General features: G+C 43.0%; 1 protein-coding gene and 1 long non-coding RNA gene across 2 annotated transcripts in view; one reads left to right on the top strand and one right to left on the bottom strand.

Annotated features, from left to right (window-relative positions):
* Nucleotides 1–2,239: 2,239 nt before the first annotated feature.
* Nucleotides 2,240–24,875, bottom strand: part of GNS (glucosamine (N-acetyl)-6-sulfatase) — a 55,416-nt gene continuing 32,780 nt past the window's right edge. The window contains exons 11-14 of the mRNA XM_019455006.2: nucleotides 9,700–9,807; nucleotides 8,661–8,771; nucleotides 6,716–6,876; nucleotides 2,240–3,927 (exon numbers count right to left, since the gene is read on the bottom strand). Coding sequence (XP_019310551.1) covers nucleotides 3,849–3,927; nucleotides 6,716–6,876; nucleotides 8,661–8,771; nucleotides 9,700–9,807 — 459 coding nt within the window. The 3' untranslated portion in view covers nucleotides 2,240–3,848. The remainder of the gene's footprint in view (nucleotides 3,928–6,715; nucleotides 6,877–8,660; nucleotides 8,772–9,699; nucleotides 9,808–24,875) is intronic.
* On the top strand, nucleotides 3,927–5,826 carry LOC109270437 (uncharacterized). The gene is made up of 2 exons (XR_008419617.1): nucleotides 3,927–4,367; nucleotides 5,492–5,826. It is a non-coding gene; the product is annotated as an uncharacterized LOC109270437 (long non-coding RNA).

Genomic DNA, 24,875 nt, shown 5'->3' with positions numbered 1-24,875 from the left:
CTTTTGATACAAATTACATTTTTATAATTTAGCCAAGCATTAGGAAAGCATATAGAAATACACTTTTATTTGGACATTTTTTTTTTTTTTTTTAAGATTTTTAGTAATTGCTACATCCAACATGGGGCTCATACAACCCTGAGATCAAGAGTTGCATACTCCGTCAACGGAACCAGCCAGGCGCCCTTCAAATTACTTTCTGTATAGTGATCTGGCAAGTTTACGGATGTCCTCTAACATCTTTTCTACTTGGTTTTCATAATTTTTAAAAAATGTTTGAAAGCACGTGCACAAATGGGGGAGGGGCAGAGAGAGAACACCAAATAGGCTCTGTGCTGTCAGCATAGAGCTCAACACGGGGCTTGATGTCACGAACCGTGAGATCATGACCTGAGCTGAAATTGAGTCAGAGGCTCCACCAACTGAGCCACCCAGGTGCCCCAGGTTTTTATGATTTGTAAGATAGGAGGCAACCTACTAGGTCTGGGGTTGGCAAATCCTGGCCGGTTTTGGGAAGTAAAATTTTCTCAGAACAGAGTCACTCATACATTTAAGTATTGAGTAGTTACTTTTTTGTGTTACAGCACTGGTTAAGTAGTTATGACAGAGACCTCCCTTTAAGTGAATGTTTGTCAACACCTGTATAAAGTCCTTAATGGGGCGCCTGGGTGGCACAATTAAGCATCTGACTTGGCTCAGGTCATAAGCTCACGGTTTGTGAGTTCGAGACCCTCGTGGGGCTCTGTGCTGATAGCTCAGAGGCTGGAGCCTGCAGCTTGCTTTGGAATCTGTGTCTCCCTCTCTCTGTCCCTCCCCGACGAGTGCTCTGTCTCTGTCAAAAATGAATGTAAAAAAAAAAAAAAAAAAAAAAAGTCCTTCTTTGTTTAGGGCAGTGGATCACATGACTGGACATCAAGGGAAAGTACCCTGGAAATTAAGCTTAGTTTTATCTAATTTAAAGCCTGCCAAGATTTTTTTTTTCCTGCAAAGCCGTAAATGCACAAAGACTTATTTTTTTCATTTAGGGGTGCTCGTTCAGGGGTACTGGTCAGCAGATCACATGTAAAAAGTGCTTTCGAGGTAGAGACTACAGCACCTAGAGAGGAAAGGGCTCATTCTCCAGTCCTAGGTGAGTGATGACAACATTAACCAGCATGACAAAGAAAAAAACTCTTGTCAAAATTACTTGTGGACTAAAACAAAGGACACATTTCCCACTAGAACAGAAATAAATTTTAATTCATTGAAAAGTGCAGCAGTGAACAGGGTCTTTGGAAGGGCACTTTCTAAGTCAGGTGACTCGAGATGACACAAAGCCAGGGCAGAATAACTTCTGGGAACAGAAGATGCAAACGCAGGAATTCACAACACTCAGTGTGGGACCCAAGTGGTGGTGTAAGTAGAAAACCCAAATATTCCCACCTAGGTCACTGGTGGATCAGAAGTACCCTTTGCTTCCTCTTAATAAGGACCCTGGAGAAATCCTTCTTTAGTGCTTTAAAGCACTAATATTTAATTTAGATGGTAAAAATAAATTTAAGAATGTTTCTCACAGATGAGGCTATGACTTCCATGGCTACTGTTACGATTTTGTACAAAAACCTTAGTATCGTGAATTAAAAACGTACTTTGTAACAGTACCATTGGTCAAATTCAGAGATACTCAAAAAGGGGTTCCCCACTTTGTATTTGAGGGAGACCTCTGTAATAGGAAATTCTGTAAGGCAGAATCTCGATTCATTCCTATGGCCTTGGATCCCTCCTAAGGGTTAGTTTTCTACTCTGAAGGGTACCAACCAGTCCAGACCTGGCCTTCTTTAAAAGAGAAAATAATCAAAATTCAAATTCATACAATTAAGAGAGAAACAAGCCAAACCTCTTGCAGTGGGTTCCTTGTACATATACATTCTGAAAAGTTCAGTGCATTTTGTTGTCTGCTAGGCTATATAAACTGAGGCCTCTTCACAAAAGATGATTTTAGCACAGATCCAGAATGAAGCCAGTCTAAGAGAAAGTGAAATTATAGGCCACTCCAAGGTTAGTGGGAAGTGTACCACATATAGGAGAGGTACACAGGGAGGGCACCCGATCCCCCCACCCAAACAGAAATCGCTGAATGTAAGAACAGTGTGGCAGGGACACTATGGGCAGCTGACTTGTGTTGCTCTTACAACTTTACCTGCTCTCAGGAACCAGCAACCTAAAATTGAATAACAGGACATCACAATATAAGACCTGGTAAGTATTGGTGTCTTTTTATTCGGGAATAACTATGGTCAACTTTCATTAAGGTAGAAGTTGACTGATTAATGTTAAGAATCAAAGTGTAGAATAAAGCTAATACCCATATTTAACAGTGTAGTTTGCTTTTAGTTACAAAATATTTAGAATTTCTTTCCCTAAAACATTCACAGCAGAGGTGTTCTTTCACTTGCCTCTTTCACCTCTAAATACCACCACAGTTACTGGGATTGCATGAGGTAAAGGAATAAACCCAATGGCTATTAACCCAACATGGCTCTCTAGAGTTGATAGAGAAGTTGTTTACAGCCATGTCTTACAAAGTGCTTAAAGCTCAACCTAAGACCTTACATAAAGCTAAAATCACTAATGCCTGAGTTGAACAGGTTATAAACCACAGCTCTTCCTCTTCCCCCTGCTGTCCCACCACAGATAACCTTCTTGTGAAGAAAACAGTAGAAACGGGATTGGTCTTTGAGCCCAGAAACATACAAATGTAGGTGTTCTATACAGGAAACCTCAACAAGGTCTGGCTTTGCCAGGGGGAACAGTGAATGCGGCTCAAATTATGCAAGACTCCAAACCCTCCAGAAGAACTTCTCTAAAAGGGAACAAGGTAGGGTAAAGCAATTGGAACTTTGTAAAAACTGTAACAAATGAACACAATGTCCACAAAATGCAGAGAGTCAAAATTGAAACCCAGGCTCCCTGCTAGACAGGCACTTACTAAATCCCAACAATAGCCCTTCAACCTGTCCACCCAAGAGCCCCGTCTATAGAAGGCCCTCAGAAAATGCAACCTTCACCAACCCTTGGAAGTTCTTTTCCTCTACTGAGAAATATTAGGATAGGATACCTAAGCCATTTTGTTTTTGGGATCTCAGAGGAGTAATTATCAGGAGAAGAAACATTCCCTTGATACCTCTGTTGACTGGTACTCCATGTGGTTAGCAGCCACCAGGAAGTCCACGGCTTTCACTTTTAGAACTACCTCGAATTATTAGCCTGTACCAAAAACTGTTCTATTTAAGTGTAGCATCAGCCAGAATGCATAAAAAGTAACAACAAAAAAACCAAAACAACACAAACCGTGCTTGGCTGACAGGTTTTGAACTTGTGACCTTATCACATTGTGATGGGTATTATACACACTGTATTTCTACTAATCTGAAAATGGCGGTACTTGTTCTTGCTCTGATGATTCAGCTCTGAGGGTTATTCTTCAAGCCATGTGATGTTGGTATTTTTGATAGTGAAGTGGTTAAGCTGTAAACCACCCCTCTGCCCCCAAGCAAGTAATTCAGACTATGACCACATGGGGAATAATCAAGAACTGTGACCCCAGGACAGAAAGGGTGTGGGTGAGGACAAAGACCTCAGGAGCATTGGTTATTAGGTGAATGAAGGGACAGCCATTCCTGACATGTGGGCGGAGTTCACAGTTTAACACATTGCACAAGGAAGTCAGCTGATTGGGTTGCTTTTTCAAACAGGACTTAGAGCCAGTCCAGAAACTCTTCAAGGCGTGGTCTTGAGGACTAGCTACAGAAACCTACTACAATCACTTCATCAGACAGAGGTGTGCTGGGACCCAACTGCAGAGGTCGCTACAGAGGATGTTTTGAAAACCTTCGAGTCCTGACACTGCCATGATTGTTGAACATGAGACGAGGGTCAAACCTGTATCTGAGGAGGAAAAAAAGAAAAAGGATGTTACATCAACTCCAGTTAGCCGCCATGTTCCTCATTCAGAATGTTCGGTGGAAAGGATGGCAGGAAGGAAGATAAAAGGAACAATTAAGTCCCCAGAAAGGAATCTCGTGGCAAAGTCTGTAGTACAAAACCGAAGAACTTACTAATTAAGAGCATTCCCATCACAAGCAAGCAAGCACAAAATGATGTAAAATAATCTTGAGAGGCATTAGGAGACAAGATCTGAGCTGGTTTTTGAGGGGGAGGAGGACTCCCTAAGGTGTAAAGTAACTAATGGCAGAGGCTAGCCCCTGTCGGAGCCTGACCAGCAGCTTCAGAGCCCGCCCTTCTCTCACAGTTCACACAGACCAGCAGGCAAGAGCACAGGTGTGCACCTCAGACAGACATTTCTGTCTGGCTCATTATGAACTCAGGTAAGTCGTTAACCTCTCTAGCTACCAATAAAATCGTACGGGAATTCAATTCACGTAATATGTCTGGCACATAATATCAGTCGGCCCAGTGTCACGTTACCAGTCAGCATTTACTTTCCCCTGGGTGGTAAAACTAAAGAGGGTAGTTTGCAAAGACATTTTACACAGGCAGGCTAGAAATAATATATTTTCCTTTTACCTGCAATCTTTAGGGATAAACTCATTCTTACTTAGCATTATTTTAGAACAAGGGCAGGCCATACGGTCTCTGTCCTAACTATGTCTCAACTCTGTTGCTGTATGTAAATGAATGTGGCTATTTGCAAAGGGTGGTGGCTGGATTGGGCCTGAGGACCTAGTCTGCTGACCTCCATTTTCAGAGAGTGTATAAGCCTAAATGTTTGGTGGGAAAGAATATGCTATTGATAAGGAATTTAAAAAGTTTAAATAGCTGGGGCTGACATTAGTAAAGCCAGCATCTAGAGTCTTGGTTATAAGCTTCTTAGAATGTGAACAAGACAATTAAATTATAGTTACAAAACAAAGCCTGCCTGGGAGTCAGATCTTGCCTATCAGTCCTAACAGGGTGACCCTTGGGCACATTTACCTCTGGGCTCTAAAGACTATATGGAAATTCTATGGTTAAGTCCTAACACTTATGGGCTGATGCTCAGAAGACTGAAGGAATCTGCCGTATTGGCCAACCGGCTGCCAGCACAGCAGGTCCACGCTCCAGAAGCAGCACGGTCAGGGACTGTTTGGCCAAACACCGTACTTCAAGAGGTGTTAAGTCCTGACTCTCCATTCAAGATTTAAATAGAGGATGGGACACCTGGGTGGTTCAGTCGGTTAAGCATCCGAGTTCGGCTCGGGTCATGATCTCATGGTTCGTGGGTTGGAGCCCCATGTGGGGCTCTGTGCTGACAGCTCAGAGCCAGGAGCCTGCTTCAGATCCTGTGTCTCCCTCTCTCTTTGCCCACCTCCCACTTGTGCTCGCTCTCAAAAATAAACATTAAAAGATAAAAGATTAAATCCATCATCTAAGTTCATAAGTCATCCAGAGACTGCTATAAACATCTAAAGTTATTTTTTACCAAGATTTTACTTTTTTTTTTTTTTTCCAGTAATCTCTATACCCAACATGGGGCTTGAACTCACGACCCCAAGATGAAGAGTTACATGCTCTACCTCCTAGGCCAGCCAGGTGCCCCTAGACATCTAATTTGATTTGATAAAACATTCTGAGCACAGTTGTTGGAAACTGCAAAATCAGCATGTGTCAACTAAAAGTCTTGTGCCTTTTAGAGACTGAACTTCCTTCCTGCTTCAAGGAACTGGTGTAAGTGAGGATGCATTTCACTATCTTGCAGAAGAGCTCCTGACCGACATGGATTTAGAATTTACAAGTGTGTATACCGTATTTAGAAGCAAAAGTATTACATTTCTTTCATCAGAAGTCTATTATCCAGTGTCTCTACTCATTCACATATATTACTCTCTAATGTGTACTGAAAATATTTCACAGAAGGCTGGCTAAATAATTAAGTTACTACTCAAATTACTCCTTTCCATCAGCTTAGGACATCAATCTCCCATTTCTCCTACAATCAATGTAAGAACTAAAATAATCCTTTCCTGGTGAAAATTCAACTTTAAATTTCATAATCTTAAACCCAAAATGACAGGTTTCTTGCTACATGCAGCTGAAATGCATGGTGTGCTGAGACCCCACGTCACTGGTGAAGGGTAACTGTTCCAGAGGAATGAGTGGGAGGGACAGAGCCTGCTTAGTAGGTGATAACCTTTTCTGCCTTCATATACTACAGTGGGCTTATATATTTAAACATTTGAAGTCTGTACCTTCTAATTTATTTTGTGTGTTCAGCCTACTAAGTTTACTGGCAAGCATTCAAGTTCCTCTAATCAGGGTTTCTGAGAAATGAAATGAAGGCATAACCTCTTGGAGGCGCTAGGGAGACAGGTAGCAGGTGGTCAGCTCACTTTAAAGAAACTCCATCTGTCACCAGTGCAATCAAGTGGGTACCATGAAAAGAGTCACAGGAGGAAAGGGAGGAAGAAGAGCCCCATGTGGCAGGGAGTAGGGCTAGGCCTCCAGCTAAAGTAGCTACTGGCACCACAGAGCAGAAGTTTCAAAGGGCTCATTTCCCCAGCACAACAGGCAAATGCACTAACACACAGTACTCCTACCACAAAGCAGAAGAACAAGAAACACAGCTTAGCTCAAAGCCAAAAGGACCCCTCAGGCTTTCTCTGCCTTCAAGCACACACGACTGCCACCGACAGCTTGACAAAGCCTGACAAAGCCTTCGAAGAAAATGGGAACTTACCCCGGGTCAAAAACACCTGGAGTGCGACAGGTTGGTCCAGAACAGGACTGTAACATCATTAGCCGGTAGTTCATTTTCCCCAAAAGCTCTGGGTCTATACTTTTAGCAATGTTCGTGATTTGGTCTGGGTCTGCAGTCAGGTTGTAGACTTCCACAAACACCTACAAGAATGAAGATGGAGGAAAGAGAAGAGCAAGCATTATATTTGAAATATTCCTCATGTGAGTTTTTTAAAAAATGTTTACTTTTCAGAGAGAGAGCGAGCGTGAGCGGGGGAGGGGCAGAGACAGAGGAACATACAGAATCCGAAGCAGGCTCCAGGCTCTGAGCTGTGAGCGCAGAGCCCGATGAGGGGGCCTGAACTCACTGAAAAGTGAGCTCTCAAACAGTGAGATCATGACCTGAGCTGAAGTTGGACGCTTAACTGACCGACCCACCCAGGTGCCCCTCGTGTGAATTATTTCTAAGTGGGAAGGGAAGAGCAGCGCCCAGGAGAACATTTTCTGGTCTCAAGATCCTAAAAGAGCCCATGGGTATACATGAGACTATGTTAAAATGCTTCAGGTCTGTGGCCCATGCTGGAGAGGAGCCTCTGGCACACCCTGGGGCTTCAAGCAGAGGCAGGAGGGGACATTTATGACCTTATGTAATAAAAGCAGAACAGAAGGGAGGACCCTCAAAGAGCGAGTCTCAGAAACTAGACTTAACAGTAATATTGTTATAGAAGTGAGAGTTGACATTTGAAGGTTTCTGCCTTAGAACTGTTAAGATTCAAATGAGAACAGATCTGAAAGTACAGTCACTCGTGCTGTACAGATGCTAAAGTTTCCTGTTTTAAAAGCAGTGTTGGATGTCTTCCCAAGTGGGGAAGGATCTAACCCTATTGTTTCTAACATTAGCTCTATTTAATATCATCATCCCCCCCACTCTGTACTGTGTTCTCCTAAGTGGAGTTAAGTGATAGGCTAGGAAGATGACAGGTAAACATCATGGGGGAAGGAGAAACAAGAATGGGCTTTGGACAATAGGCAACAGAGCTTCTTTCAAAGTGCTTGGGAGCTACAAATGGTGAGCAAGTCCATTTCTGAGAAACACAATGAGCCTCGGCTCCCCGTGGCAAGATGTGGGTTGCCAGATGAGGCAGGTGAGCACAGGCAGATAGAGTGTGAAAGCACAAGGGACTGCAGTGCAGGAGATCCTCAGACAACCCACACTGATCTGTGCTGGCTAAAAACCACCTTGCCTTTTTTTTTTTAAATGTTTTTATTTTGAAAGAGAGACAGAGTGCAAGCAGGGGAGAGGCAGAGTGAGAGGGAGACACAGAATCTGAGGCAGGTCCCGGCTCTCAGCACAGAGCCTGAGGCAGGCGGGGCTCAAATCCACAAACTGCGAGGTCGTGACCTGACCAAAGTCAGACACTTAACTGACTGAGCTACCCAGGTGCCCCTAAAAGCCACCTTCTTATGAGGATGGAAACTCCTGGTCCTGCCCCCCCCTGCTCATCTATTTAAATGAGCAGCTCTGGACTGTGCTGTTGTGGGGACAGAAGTTTCTGAACAAGCTGGCTGCCAGTAAGCCTTCTAGGAAATGTCCCAAACTCCTTACAGCTCCACAGAAGTCGAGGTGTCTTACTCTGACCCCAAACTATCAGAGAAACAAACAGACCAGGCATGCAACAATCTGAAAAAGTGGACTGTGCATTTAAAGGGTGTTTGGGTGGTGGTAGGCGTGGAGAGAATCCCATCCGGAAAGATCACAGTTACAGAGGCGCAGTATGGCCTCGTGGATTCCATGTTCTTCACTGAAGGAAGCCTGAATGGAAGTACAGATAAGAAACCTATCTTCCCCGGGGAACATCCTTGGACTTGCTCTTCTGCTACCAGGTCCAGCCAACAAAGCACTGGCACGAGACACAAGGGGGTGGGGGAAGTGGGGACCTTCTTACCTCCTGGTCGTCAAACTCACAATACTGTAAATTCCACTGTGTTGACATGGTCCTCACACAGGCATAGGTGTTATTGTAAGCATCTTCACAGACACAGTCTGGGAAGCATTGCTGTAGGGAGATTTAAAGAGTTAAACGAAAACAGTTCTTCTAATACATAACACCGGCCTACAGGGGCAACCAAGTTGGCTCAAGCCAGACCTACAACTGGACCGAAATCAGGCAACCTTCCATGGAGAAGCAAATCAATAGATATGGGGCTTTGTTTCTTTTGGCCAACCTAAGGAACATGTGTTGGTGGTAGTTCTGTTCGTACTCTTGCCATCCCTGTCTGCTAATCTCCTGCCGAGAATTCGTGGTAGTGAGCGACTGGAAAATGGGTGGGACAGATGGTAAGGAGACAGAATCAATCTCCTGTGAGTCGTGTCTATGGTATATTAAAGAACGCTCGCCCTAAACACTTGGATAAAAAGGCTAAATGAGCTTTGTGGAACCAGTTGCAGGTAAGTTATTTTTTCATGTTTTCCTTACCAACTTCTGGTCGGTTCTTCACTACATCCTTACACGTTGGTATTAGGCTTCTATCTAGAGTTGACTCTCCTATTTCCCACTCTCCAAAGTGAAGCCAACGTGCTCTTACCACCTCCGTCACCAGCCTGACCGCCACCAATGCAAGACACTTATGATGGCAGTTACACAGAACTGTGGCAACCCCACTTCTCTACTGAGTGCCACGGATAGATAGCTTCCCTAATAAAAAAAATGGTACTGCTATTGGGAAGAGGTATAGATAAGAATATGGGCAGATACATGCACTTGTTATAAAAACTGCAAGAATTCAAGGAGCACATTCTGCCAATAGATCAGAAGCATCATTTTCAGGACTACTGAATTTACTTTTCATCTACTAATCTCCACAGCCAAGTGACAAAGTCAAGTGAAAGAGGAGCAAGACTCAGATTTGGGGTTTTAGTACCTGACACGTCTGAACCAATGCCTTGCTATGCTATTGGTAAGAAAACCATCTAAGCCAACTCACAGATACTCCGGGACTCAGGGAAGGACATGTTGGGTCGGTGACATTACGGCCTTCTCCTTGATACTCCACCAAGACATCAGACCGCCACGTCAGATTACTGGCACCTCTCTGGAAGGAAGAACAAAAATGGTTTCTGTGAGGCATACAGAATGTGATAAGGATCACAAAGTTTTATTCTATTACTTCAGGGGACACGGGAGTCAAAGCTGGTTGGACTGTGCATTCGGCACCTAAAGAGAATGACAAAAACTAATGCAGATGAAGGCTTCTGAGTATCATGTTTGGTATTTACAGAGCCCTTCCAAGTGATGGTCAAATACTTTGAGCATTTAGTAGTTACTTCCCAAGACTACTTCTGAGAAGCAGGTCAGGAATGGAAACTATAAACGATATCTAAGAATTCTTAACTCATCTGAAGAAATTTACAGGCTAATACACACAAGGACAAAAATTAAACACAGCTTATGCGTTGAGGACTATAACAGGTTCAAAATTCTTCTTGGTTAGAATGTTGATACCATACGTAAATGAACTCATTTAGTCTTCACTGCACATCCGTGGAGTGAAAGGAAAGAAGCACCAGCATTTGAAGTAGGAGCGCTGAAGACAGGCTCACACATGGTGAAAGGAGGAAGGCGACAGAAGTAAAAAGTTCTGGATCAAAAGGACAACAGGAGTACTGGAAGGAAGAACATGGGGTAGTAAGGTTTCCCCAAATCCAGCTTTCAGACAAGGGTGGCAACCACACAGAAAACGGCATGGACAGGAGGCTGCCCACTTGTTCTGTAAACAGCAGCAGGTGGTGGGAAGCAGCGGGAGGCTCTTAAGCAGGGAAGTAACACAATCAAGGCTGTCCTTTAGAAAAGTCATCCCAGTAGCAGAGTCTAAGAGATGGGGTGGAGAGATGGAGCTAGGGAGATCAGGTTAGAATGTGCTCTTAAGATGGTCTTCAGCCTTACTAATCAAAGTCTGCTTTGCGGTGTTAGGAGACGGCAGGCCCAGAATGGAGTCACTTGTGCTAAACCCTACATCAACAAACCTAGACTTAATACTTACCCTAACCCAGTTGAGTGTCAACCCTCCAGGAATGTAACCTTTATTTAACCAGTCAACTTGAAATTACTTGGTTAGTACTAGGGAGGTAATCTGCCCGATGGGTCTTTCTGTTCTCCTCAGGAGGGTGACCACGCATGAAACGATGCATTCTTTGTTAATAATTTCCTTTAGCTGCCTTTCTGCCTTAAAAAAACCCTTTCCTTTTCTACACCTCTCCAGAGTGCCCTTCTATTGTAGAGAAGTTGCTGCGTGATTCATGAATCACTGAATAAATTTTTAACAGACTGGGTAGCAGGTGCCAGGAGCTGAAGCAAACTTCTGACAGCATTTAGGGACCATGAAAGCCACAGGCGTGATAATCGCAAATCCATTTTTGAGTTCATGATCTTTTTGCCATTTCTGAGGGCTGAGGGTCTGACTTAAGCTCCTGGTCTAACTGGCTTTCTAGTCCAGGGCTCAGCTGGTCACCTTGAGACAGCAGAATGTTACATTCAGAACCTAACTCCCCAGCCCTTGGTTCAATCTGCAGTTCCCCAGTTATTTGCAATCTCTTTCCAGTCCATAATCCCCATTTACTGGAGTTTACTGGTTGAGTCCACGCTGGGAATCGCTGGTGGTACATATGGCCTTCTCTTGGCCAGTCTGCAGTAAACATTTCGTGGTTCCTGCTGTTATGTTAAGGTGTGTGTTTGTCGTCTTTTGTGTAGATAAAAACTATTGCTAATGAGGATCTTTGAAGCCAAATAGCCTGAAAAATTGGTGGACACGAGTATTTTAGAGCGCTTGCCACCTCAAGAAGACTCCTGTGATAGGATAAACTGGTCATGGTATGGGTTGGATGGACAGGTGGTCACCCACCAACTTCTATCCAATGAGCTACACTGTAAAACACCAACCCCCAACCCAGTGGTACATCCCGTTTAGGTATTTAGACTGGCTCAGAGAAATCCAAAGCCTTAGCTAATGGGCATCTTAAACTCTAAGTCGAGTGTACCACCTTCTGGCACATGTGCTTATTTTATATCTAACAACTATGGTACCTGAGGTAATATCTACAACAATAGCAAAATCTTCCTAAAAACAACCCAGAGCCCAGGCTTAAAATGGCCCTTATGGGGACAAGTAGAGAAGATCACTCATTTAAGAAACATACCTGACTCTGCCACACCTGGCTGGCAGCCTCAGCCAGCACCAGAACCTTTCCCCAGTGACCTCTTGCCACGCCACACCCAGTGGGCTGCCTTGTCTGGCACTCGAGCTCCCCATGAGCGCCCCTGCCCTGTGCCCGCAACAGCTACAGCTGGACTTTGTAGACAGCAGCACCCGAAGGCTGCCCTGCCCACAGCCAGCTGCACCAGAGAACTGCCTTGCACACCAGTGAGTTAACATAGACTGCAGGCCAGTCATAACAGGAGGGTGCATGCAGCCCATGCAGGGGACATCCCTAGGGCATATGGCCTGGGTGACCAGGGGAGTTGGCACTACTGGGCCCCATAGGATACCTCTGGCATAAAGCCACTTCTTCAAGACTGGGAGATATAACTGATCTACTTAATAGAACAGATACGTGGAAACAGAGAGGCAAAGTGAGACAAAGGAGTATGTTCCAAAGAAAAGAACAAGACGAAATCTTAGAAAAAGAAATAAAGAAGATGGAGGTAAACAATCTACCAGAGAAAGAGCTGATGGTCATAAAGATGCTCACCAAAGTAGGGAGAAGGTCATAAAGATGTTCACCAAAGTAGGGAGAAGAATGGATGAACAATGAGAACTTCAGAACTTCAGACAGAAAATATAATCAAGAACCAATCAGAGCTGAAGAATACACTAAATGAAATGAAAAAAAAATATATATATATATATATATACACACTAGAGAAGATTAGATCAGGAACAAGACTATGATGCCTCCTGCCACTTTTATTCAACATAGGGTTGGAAGTCCTAGCCACATCAGATAAGCAAAAGGAAAGACACCCAAATTAGAAGAGAAGTAAAACTGTCTCTATTTACAGGCAACAGGATATAGAAAACTCTAAAGACTCCACCAAGAAAGTATTATAATAAATGAATTCAGTCAAGTTGCTGGATACAAAATTAATACACATTAATCTGTTCATTAATAATGAACTGTAAGAAAGAGAAATTAAGAAAATACCATTTACAATTGCATCAAAAAGAATTAAATACCTAGGAATAAATTTAACCAAGGAGGTGAAAGATCTATACTCTGAAAACTAAGACAATGATGAAAGAAATCGAAGATGACCCAAATAAATGGAAAGACATACTGTGCCCATGGACTCGAAGAATTAATATTGTTAAAATGTCCATACTACTCAGAGGAATCCATAGATTCAATGCAGTCCCTACCAAAATACCAACAGGATTTTACAAGAATAAATAGTCCTAAAATTGTATGGAACCACAAAAGACCCCAAATAGCCAAAGCAATGATGAGAAAGAACAAAGCTAGAGGTATTACGCTCCCTGATTTCCAACTATATTACAAAGCTACAGTAATCAATACAGCATTGTACTGGCACAAAAACAGACACATAGATCAATGGCACAGGACAGTCCAGAAATAAACCCATGCTCGTACAGTCAATATTTGACAAAGGAGGCAAGAATATACAATAAGAAAAAGATGGTCTCTTTAATATATGGTCTGGGAAACCTGGACACTACATGCCAAAGAATAAACTGGAGCACTTTCTTACACCATATATACAAAAATATACTCAAAATTGATCAAAGACTTAAATGTTAGACCAGAAGTCATAAAACAGCTACCAAAAAACATAGGGATATTTTTTTTGGATTGGTCTCCTTAGGTAACGGCAAGAAGGCAAAAATAAAATTAAAAATTGGGCAGGGGAGCCTGGGTAGCTTAGTTAGTTTTAAATGTCCAACCCTTGGTTTCAGCTCAAGTCACGTCTGACAGTTCGTCAGAGCCCCTCTGCGCTGACAGCATGCAGCCTGCTTGGGATTCTCTTTCCCTCTGTCTCTGCTCCTCCCTTGCTTGTGCTCGTGCTCTTTCAAAATAAATAAACTTAAAGAAATGGGCAGAGGGCTTGAACAGACATTTCTGCAAAGACAACAAACAGATGGCCAACAGATGCATGAAAGATGCTCACATCACTCATCATTGGAAAATTCAAGTGAAAACCACGAGATACCACACACTCATCAGAATGGCTAATATTCAAAAGATAAGAAGTAACAAGTATTGGTGAGGATGTGTAGAAAAGGGAACCTTCATGCACTGTCGGTGGAAATGTAAAATGGCACAGCTACTATGGAAAACAGAACTACTCTAGGACCCAGTAATCCCACTTCAGGGTATTTAGGCGAAGAAAATGAAAAGACCAATTTGAAAAGATATATGCACCCCTATGTTCACTGCAGTATTTGCAATGGCCAAGATATGAAAGCAACCTAACTGTTCATGGACAGATGAAGCTTATATACGTATATACATACATACATATATTTATATAAAATAAACTACGACTCAGCCACAAAAAAAGAATGAAATCTTGCCATTTAAGACAACACGGGAAGACCTAGAGGGTATTATGCCAAGTGAAATAAGTCAGAGAAAGACAAATACCATATAATTTCACTGATATGTAGAATCTAAAACAAAACAAAAACAAAACAAAAAAACCCAAATGAGCAAAACAGAAATGGACCCAAAGATACAGAGAACAGTTTGGTGGTTGTAAGAGGTGAGGAGATTAAAAGGTACCAACTACAGGCTATTAAATAAGACACAGAGTGCTCGCTTTGGCAGCACATGTGCAAGACCCAGAAATGCAATGTACGGCATAGGAAATATAACTTAATAACTTTGGTGACAGAAGACAGCTAGATGAATTGTGGTGATCACTTTGTATTATATATAAATGTTGAACACCTAAAACTAATATTGTACCTCAACTACACTTCAATTAAAAAAAAAAAAAAAAAAAAAGGGGCACCTGGGTGGCGCAGTCGGTTAAGCGTCCGACTTCAGCCAGGTCACGATCTCGCGGTCCGTGAGTTCGAGCCCCGCGTCAGGCTCTGGGCTGATGGCTCGGAGCCTGGAGCCTGTTTCCGATTCTGTGTCTCCCTCTCTCTCTGCCCCTCCCCCGTTCATGCTCTGTCTCTCTCTGTCCCAAAAATAAAAATAAAAAAACGTTGGAAAAAAAAATTAAAAAAAAAAAAAAAAAAAAAAAAAAGAGATGTACTTGAAACGGTTCCTGAATTAAATGAAAATGGGATACCTATTTTAATTGATATGTAGGTTTCCAAAAGGCTTCAAGATTCCAAAACAGCCTCACTGAAAGATTCATTTCAAAAGGTCAAGGAAAAATTAAAGACAAAGGTACCTAAAATAAAAGACGTCACAAATGACCTGACTCCCACACTTCTATCCTTCTTTACAATAGTACTCTTGTTTTACTAATTCTGTCAAAACTGCCTTTCCACTCTGAAGAGATTTAAAAGTTACCTTTTAAAATAAACCTACCTGCGGTTGCAAGTGATCCTTCTCAGATCTATTTCATTCCTTGGTCAAAGACCAGACTAAGTGCCATAGCTAAAGAATTTCCTAAAGCCAGGGAAGAGCCCAAAGTTTTTTTTGAAGAGTTTAGAATCCTTACCAGGGCCTATGACCCCAGGCTGCTATATTTATCAGCTTCCACGTATGTTGGCAGGACCTTGTGAAGGCCAAAAATGGATGCAGGAAGTAGAATGGCATAATCCCAAGGACGATGATATTCAGGGTCCTAGGTCACCAGCATAGCTCTCTTAAGGACCATAAAGAGCTGGAAATATACCAACTGATATTTTTTTAAATGCTTATTTATTTTGAGAGACAGAGTGCACATGCATGAGCAGGGGAGGGGCAGAGAGAGAGAGAGGGAGAGAGAGAATCCCAAGTAGGTCCCACACTGTCACCGCAGAGCCTGACTTGGGGCTCATTCTCACGAACTGTGAGATCATGACCTGAGCCGAAATCAATAGTCAGCTGCTTAACGGTCTGAACAACCCAGGTGCCCTCACCAACTGATATTTTAAAAGCCATTCCTAGAGTCTTCCCTGCCTGCACTAGTTGGTCTGTTCATCAAATATGAAAATAAAAGATGAATCCATAGCAGAGTCGGAAGTCTGTTTGGAAATGTTCTTCTATGGCACTTCTGACTCCGTACAATCTGCTCAAGCTGCCCTATTTGTAAATGGATTATTTCCTGAGATTCGTGGGTTAATAAAAAGACAGGATGAGAGGCCACTGGCCTGACTGAACTTGTGACCATAGCCAAACACTTTGAGAGGACTTTGGACCAAAATCATAAACAGAAGTCTGCCAAACCAATGGCCTTTACTGGGTCTTCCATATCATACCCTCCTAGAAGTGCATCATCAAATGGCTGGTCCGGGGGCCATTATCTCACTTGTAATTAACTACGAAACTTTAGAGAAACTGTCCTGAAAGCTCCTACACAAATTCCTCAATGCTCCCAAGGGAGAGCTCCCATGTGGGGCCCTTCCCAAAACCGACAGGGAAACTCCTACCAGTAATACCCTTGAACATCCAAGGGGAAACTAAAATTAATGAAGTATACTTTGCTAAATTCTATAGCTACCGAGGCTATGCTATTTTTTAATTTTTAAAAAAAAATTTTAAATTTATTTTTTTTAATGTTTATTATTTTTTGAGAGACAGAGACAGAGGGTGAGTGGGGGAGGGGCAGAGAGAGAGGGAAACACAGAATCCCAAGCAGGCTCCAGGCTCTGAGCTGTCAGCACAAAGCCTGACACGGGCTCGAACCCACAAACCTCGAGATTATGACCTGAGCCACAGTCAGATGCTCAACTGACTGAGCCACCCAGGTGCCCCTACACTTTCTACTTTAAACCCCACTCTCATAGGACATCAAATTCCTCAGAGTGAAAAGAAAGTTTATATACTAGGGGTATCTAATCAAGTTTAGACAGAATTTGTACCTCAAACCAGGACAAATGACTTTGCGACCTTTTACTAAAAAGCCTTCTTTTTGGCTCTGTGATATAGCCACAATGTATTAGGTAGAGACCTCCTTTCTAAATTTAAAGGGCCAATAAGTTTTGCTTCTAATAAGACCTCACCCTACAATTTCCTGGCCAACCTGAACCTGATCTTCCATTGATATAAATGAGGAAGACTTCCAACAAAAATCCCCTATTTTAACTGAGATGCCTGAAAATCTGTGGGCCACTTCTAATTCTGACATTGGGAGGATAACAAGTGCAGAGCCTACAGAAATTCACAGATAGGACTAAACCTATTCTTATGTTGCCCCAATATCCATTAAAGCATTAGGCTATCCAAGGCCTCACACCTTGCCCAGGGGTTAATCATTCCCTGTTCCAGCCCCTGCAACAGGCAGATTTTGCCAGTCTGGAAACCCAACGGGAGAGGATGGTGACTTGTCCAGGACTTGAGAGCTATTAACAAGTTTTCCCCATTTCCCAGTTGTCCCAAATTCAAATACCTAAGTTTTACCAGACTCAAATGGTTAGCTGTTATACACCTGTTCAGCCTTTTCCAGCATCTCTGTGAACTCCAGCAGCCAATATCCATTTGCTTTTACTTGGAACAATCAATAATACACCTGGATAGTCAGGCCTCAACGATTCATTGAGGTCCCTTATTTCCCCCATGTATTCCACCAAGATTTCATCCTCCACCAGTTCCTGGGAAATCGATCCTTTTACAATATGCAGACCATCTCTTTCTATGCTTGTTTACCAAAGAGGTCTCCATAAAGAGTTCCACGGACTTGCTGTAGCAGTTAGGTGAAAAGGGACATAAAGTCTCTGAGGAAAAAAATCTCATTTCTAGACGTTGTTGATTACCCTAGGTCATAATCTAAGCACGAAAGGAATCCAGTTATCTCCAGAAAGGATTAAGCTAAGCATAGCTTTGTGGATTTCTAACCTAGCTGGCTATTACACATTACGGGTTCCTAATTTTTCTCTGTTGGCTTCCCCACTCTATGAATTTACCGAGACATCAGTCCCTGAACCCCTTGAATGGGAAGATAAACATGAACGGGCCTTTTTAAAACTAAAATAAGCACTAGAAGAACCGTCCACCCTAGAGATACCAAACCAACCAAACCAAAACCCTTACGTCTTATTTGTGTGTGAAAGAGATCATCAAGCACAAGAAATGCTGATGCAAGAAGAAGGCAATAAATACAGGCCTGTTACAGCATACAGCTCGACTCCCCTGCTAGAGCTGTGCAGCCACCGTAAGGCTCCAGATCCAGCAGCAGTTAGAAGCCTTGGTGAATTTAACCTTAGGAAATGACATTTCTTTACACAACCCAAACACAGCTTAAAGCCTTTGTAATTCCAAAAGGATTCACACTTCCAACACTTTTCTGCAAGCAGACTAACCTCCTAGGAACTCTTTCGACTCCTACCCCCTCATCTGCATCGTAACTGTCAGGACATTCTTAATCCTGCTCCATTTACTGCCCCTGCCTGAGCAAGGGAGCCCGGGACTGTGGGGTAGTAATGTCCCATTCTGTGACACTGCGTCCTGATTTACAAGACATCCATCCCCCTTTTGACTAATCCTGAGTAGTTTTATTTATTGATGGGTCACACTATAAATACGAGAAAGGGAACTTCCAAGCAGGTTATGCTGTTAATCTCCCACAAGCTCACTCGGCCCAATAAGCAGAGCTCTATTCTATGCCCCCACCTCAGCATGCAAATTCCTGAAAGGTAGAACTGTTACACTGAGAGCCAGTAGGCCCATGATTTGGGGATGTTCTGGAGACATAGGGGTTTTCTTATGTCCACTGGGACCCCAATCAAAAATGGGCAAGTAAACTCCTTACTGCCATTCTTTTACCCTCTGAAACTGCTGTCATCAAAACTGAGGCTCTCACTAAAAAGACTGAACCTGAGTATCAGGGAAATACCCTAGCTGGCTTTCATGCAAAGGTAGCAGCGACAGAACTTGTACAGGTTGTGGCACATGTGGATCAAGTCTATTCTGCTTCTACAAAAAATGACATCTTGTTGCCAGAAGTTTGCCATGTGGGGCAAAGGGTGAGGTCTCATCCTTGCAATGTGGCAACATTCTGTTCCCGAGACAGAGAAATTAAGATTGGAAGACAATGGTTGTAAACTTAATAAACGACTGGGGTTACCGGAAAATCAAGACCTTTCTTCCTGGCTCCCTGGCAAATCCCATTTTGTGGCTTTTGCATTCCTTCACCAACCATGGTGCATTTAAGATGACGCAAATTATAAAAAACATCGGTGGTGAAACTTCTTTAAAGAACTATAAATGTCTGACCTATCAGGACCATAATCCTGAAAAAACTATTTTTGTTCTCAGAGAACTCAAACCTCCTCTTTCCAGACCCTCTGCAGAAATGCAACTGAATTTCATTCATTTTTCACCTAGCATGGGTTATATTTTCTTGTATGTATGTCTTCCAGATAGGTTGAAGCCTTGCCCTGCTGCAAAGCTGATGCCCTTATAGCAGCAGAAAGACTGTTAGAAAACTTGTTTTCCACTTCGAGTATACCTTCTGTAATCACCAGTGATTGAGTCACCCACTTCAATGGGCAAATCATACAAGCATTAATGAAAGCTTTGCAAACCTCTTGAAATGATCACTGTCCCAATCACCCTCGATTATATCAGGCAAGACTGAGAGAACGAATGGGATCCTCAAACTTACAAATCTCTAAACTTGCTGAAAAACTGGACTCCTTTGACCTAAGGCATCGCTTCTGGCCTTGACGACTATTCATAGCACCCACTTTGGGAAACGAACTCATTCTACTACATGAGACAGTTACTGGTAGACCAATGTCTATTGGTATACAACTTTCTGTTGATGCCTTGTTTCAAGCTAGCCTGACATGATATTGTAAGTCTTTAACATCTTTTGCTAAAGCCTATTATCAATAGGTTAATGAAGCTTTCCTGGATCCCAATTCAAGGATCCTGTCGGGTCACAGTCTTAGAGCCTGGTGAATAAATGTCCTGGAAACATCATAAGAAAACAGCCTTCAAGCCCCACTGGAAAGGTCCTCCCCAAGTGGTTACTGATCACTAACACTGCTGCAAAACTAGAAGGCACTGAGCCTTGGGTATACACCTCACAGCTTAAGAAGGCTCCACCTGACATCTGGTCATATACAGACACTGGAAACCTCCAAATCAAACTGATGAGGAAGACAAGCAAATGACATCAAAGTAGACTGCTTCCCCCTGGACCAAGACTTCATACTTTTAACCGAACATGAAATTTTTTTACCTTCCCCTCTTTTCCTTTACTCTTGTCTTGGCCCATAAAAATAACATGCTTGATCCGTTATTTCTCAGGGAAGTGCTAAGGAAGGTAACCTTTCAGACTGCTGGATTTGTCATCAAAGATTCTGATCTACCCATGATGCTAGAGATCCTCTGGTGTCCCCTGTGACCAATTTCTCTTCTATTCCCAATGTTACTACAAACCATGATCGAGCCCCCCACCCCACCCCTTCAAGAAGCCTTTTACCAAGTTTGACTCTTAGAGCTAGAACATCCTCTGCCTTGTTTCACATTTCTCCATTTACGACTGTTATGTGCCGGATCCAGACCCAAGTATTTATGTAAATCTTAGTACACTTGCTCCCTCACGTTCTCATGATTATGTAGGTCAGACCTGTCCCTTTTCACGGAAATATCTCACCAGCAGCACCCACCTCTGCAAGGCATTTAGAATGACTATTTCAGGCTGGGAGATTTTCTTTCCCTATGTGCTAAAAACCTAACTGTCCCCTGTTTGAACAGGTACACACAGCAAATCCTGTGAATGATCCATTAACACTACCACTTAAACAGAGATGATCTGTGCCCTGATCCAGTCTGTCTTTGTGGTGGTTTTCACTCTCCTTGGGCCTATGAATGCTGAGAGAGCTGGCACACAGCCGGGCAATGTCTTAGATTATCTAACTGTGCCCTTGACTTTCCACAGTGAACTAAGACACCTCACTGGTTGACTCTCTTGGATTTATACATCAAGTTAGAAAGAAATTACCAGGAGACATTCATGACTCAGAAATCACCTCCTTTGGGGCGCCTGGGTGGCTCAGTCGGTTAAGCGTCTGACTTCAGTTCAGGTCACGATCTCACGGTCCGTGAGTTCGAGCCCTGCGTCGGGCTCTGGGCTGATGGCTCAGAGCCTGGAGCCTGCTTCCGATTCTGTGTCTCCCTCTCTCTCTGCCCCTCCCCTGTTCATGCTCTGTCTCTCTCTGTCTCAAAAATAAATAAACGTTAAAAACAAAAAAATTAAAAAAAAAAAAAGAAATCACCTCCTTTGGCAGATACTTTTCTGGTTATTAGTAAATATAAATTAGAATACGACGGAAACCTCTCCACTCTTTAAGAAAAAAAAAAATTTTTTTTTTTTGAGAGAATGGGAGCAGGGGAGGGGCAGAGAAAGCAGAAGACAATAGCTTCCGGAAAAAGCTCCTTAGACTCTCTGGCTAAAGTTGTTCTTGTTAAAAGAATAGCCCTTGATTGTATTTTAGCTTAACACAGAGGTTTCTGTGCTATGGCTATACTGTAGCTGGAGTAACACTTCTGGGGAAGTTGAAACTCAGTTGTGTAAGATTCCTGAACAAGCCACTTCGCTCAAAAAGGTGACTTTCAGTGGGATCTTTTTTTTTTTTTTTGACAGATTCTGATTGGTTTGGGTCTTGGGGACTACAAACATTGGGAATTATCCTGTCCATAATAATCATCATAATCTTCCTGGTGCACTGTATTCTCTCAAAAGAATTAAATGTGTGTTCACAGCCACTAACCATCAAGCAAATGATCTCTCCAAGATTGGAATGTCAGAAAAGGAGTGAAAAGAATGATCGACTCAAAGAGTGTGAACCTGGGGGCATCTGGGTGGTTCAGTTGGTTAAATATCCGACTTTGGCTCAGGTCATGATCTCACGGTTCCTGAGTTCAAGCCCTGCATCGGGCTCTGTGCTGACCGCTCAGAGCCTGAGCCTGCTTCGGATTCTGTGTCTCCCCCTCTCTCTGCCCCTCCCCTGCTTGTGTTTGGTCTCTCTCTCTCTCAAAAAATAAACGTTAAAAAAAAAAAAAAAAAAAAGATTATGAACCTGAAGTTGTGGCTTGTGAATATCACAGAGATTAAGCAAAAGATGTCATGACCTATGAATACCACACAAAGGATGGACAAAAGCTGCGAGAACTATAGAGCAGTATCTGAGAACAACACTAATGCCTTAAATTCTTATCACTCTCAGTTAAGCTGACAGTCTGATCAAAAAGGGGTAACTGTTAAGAAGAAAAAAAAAAAAAAAGAGACAACAGGACGCTTGGGTGGCTCAGTCGGTTAAGCGTCCAACTTTGGCTCAGGTCATGATCTCACGGCTTGTGAGTTCGAGCCCCGCGTCAGGCTCTGTGCTGACAGCTCAGAGCCTGGTGCCTGCTTCGGATTCTGTCTCCTTCTCTGTTTCTCCCCCGCTCACACTCTCTGTCTCAAAAATAAAGATTAAAATATATATACATATACATATATACACATATTTAAAAAGAGACAACAGTTCTCTCAAAAATAAAGATTAAAAAATTTTTAAAAAATTAAAAAAAAGAGACAACAGGCCCAAAATGGAGTCACTTGTGCTAAACTCCACGTCAGCAAACCAAGACTTAATACCTAATTACAGCCCCCCCTCCCCCCTACCTTGTACTTGTAACCAGTCAACCTGGAATTATCTGGTCAGTACTAGTGAGGTAATCTGCCCACTGGGCCCTTCCATTCCCCTTAGGAGGGCTACCATGCCTGAAATGATGCATTCTTCGCTAACGACTTTTTTCTGCCCTCTTTCTGCCTTTAAAAACCTTTGCTTTTTTATAGCTTGGTGGAGCTCCTTTCTATTACCAGATGAGCCACTGCCCAAGTAATAAATCACTGAATGAAGCCAATTTGATCTTTACCTTTACTCAGCTGAATTTTTAACAGCAGTCTATCAGTAACACCTGGGAGCTTGTTAGAAATGCACAATCTTGGGCCCTACTCTACCCTTAATGAGCCATGGTCTGTATTTCAGTAAGATCCACTGGTGATTCATATGCACAGTAAAACTTGAGAAGCACACTCTGAAACAGTGGTTCTCAGGGTGTGTTCCCCAGCAGCATTAGCATCAGGTGGGGACTTACTGCAAATGCAAGTTCTTCATTCCTAGTTGGGGCGGGAAACCATTGCTGATGAATGCAAGTGTGAAAACTGCTGCTCTAAGGACTTCAGCGCACCCACTTAACCTGCTGACCACAGTGGGAAGGACTGGTAGCCTGTTCAAGGCCTCGGAACGCCACAGCTGCCTGGAAAGGGGGATGCACAGACAGGAACGCGTCTACTAACCCACTATCCTATAATGAAGCCTGAACAATCCCACACAGGTTAAGGTCTCAGAAATCGTTAAGTCACAGGATTTCAGAAGCCATCAACTCCTCTGCAGGTACCCACTCTACCAACTCTCAGCTGTGGAAGCTGGGAGTCAGGGGAATACCTTATCTGTCAAACTTGAGTGGACTTTAAAACCCCACACTTGTGCATCGTTAATATGCAGACGAGAAAAGAGTATCTGAGAAGTCTACATCAGTTGTCTCAAAATTTTGCTGAATATTAAAATCACAAGGAGAGCTTTAAAAATCCCAACAGCCAGGTTATATCACAGGTCAATCAACCATAATCTTGGGGATGGGACCCAAGCAAAAGTAAGCAGTCCCCCCCTCATCTGTGGAGGGTACATTCTAAGATCCTCCCCCATCATGGATGCCAGAAACTGTGGATAGTACCGGACCTTATAGATACTGTTTACTCCTATTACATACATACCTATGATAAAATATAATTTATAAAAAAGGCACAGTGAGACTAACAATAACAGAACAAATACAATATACTGTAATACGAGTTATGTGAATGTGGTGTCTCTCTCTTGAAATATCTATTGTACTGTACTTATCCTTCTTGGAATAAAATACCCACGTGATGAGATGAACTGAGGGGGATGACACAGGCATTGTGACATAACATTAGGCTACTACTGATCTTCTAATAACACATCAGGAGGAAGATCATTTGCTTCCAGACTGTGGCTGACCATGGGTAACTGAAACCGTGGAAGGTGAAACCACAGATAAGGGGGGACTACTGTATTTTAGTCTCCAGGTGATACTAATGGTCTGGAAGCGTCATTAAACATTTCTGTCAAAGGCCAGATACTATTTAGGGTCTGTGGTTATATAGTTTCTGCTGCAGCTACTTGATTTTGCTGTTGTACAGGAAAGCAGGCCTAGAAAATACATACATGGATGAACGTGGCTGTATTCTAATATAACACTATCTATGGAAGATGGGGGTGGGCTAAATTTGGCTCACAGGGGTGTGCCAACCTCCCATCTCTAGCAGCACCATCCAGAATTTTCTGACTGAAATGTACTGTATCTGTGCTGTTCAACAGTCTGGCTAGTGACACATAGGAACTGAATCCTCGCTTTATTCCTGTGACCTTAAATAGCCGCATGCAGCCAGCAGCTCCTGAATCGGGGCAGGCTAGGGCTGCGAGCTGCTCTGCGACCTTCATACACCAGCGGTCTCACCAGAGTAACTTCCAAAACAAAACAGGAACAAGGAGAAGGGTGGAATCCTAAGCAGTGCTTCCACAAGAATGCAGAGAAATTAACGACAGCTGACACTCCAACAACACAGGGGTTAAGGGCACTGACACCCTGCACAGTTGAAGATCCACGTGTAACTGTTGGCTCTTTATTTTTTATTTTATTTTTTTTTTAATTTTTTTTTTCAACGTTTTTTATTTATTTTTGGGACAGAGAGAGACATAGCATGAACGGGGGAGGGGCAGAGAGAGAGGGAGACACAGAATCGGAAACAGGCTCCAGGCTCCGAGCCATCAGCCCAGAGCCTGACGCGGGGCTTGAACTCACGGACCGTGAGATCGTGACCTGGCTGAAGTCGGACGCTTAACCGACTGCGCCACCCAGGCGCCCCTAACTGTTGGCTCTTTAAAAACTCAACTACTGATGGCCTACT

This window comes from Panthera pardus, unplaced genomic scaffold, assembly GCF_024362965.1.
Source record: "Panthera pardus isolate Hobbes unplaced genomic scaffold, ASM2436296v1 HiC_scaffold_6, whole genome shotgun sequence".
Taxonomy (NCBI): domain Eukaryota; kingdom Metazoa; phylum Chordata; class Mammalia; order Carnivora; family Felidae; genus Panthera; species Panthera pardus.
Note: the sequence above shows the minus strand (reverse complement) of the source record. Positions and strands in the feature narration are given on the sequence as shown.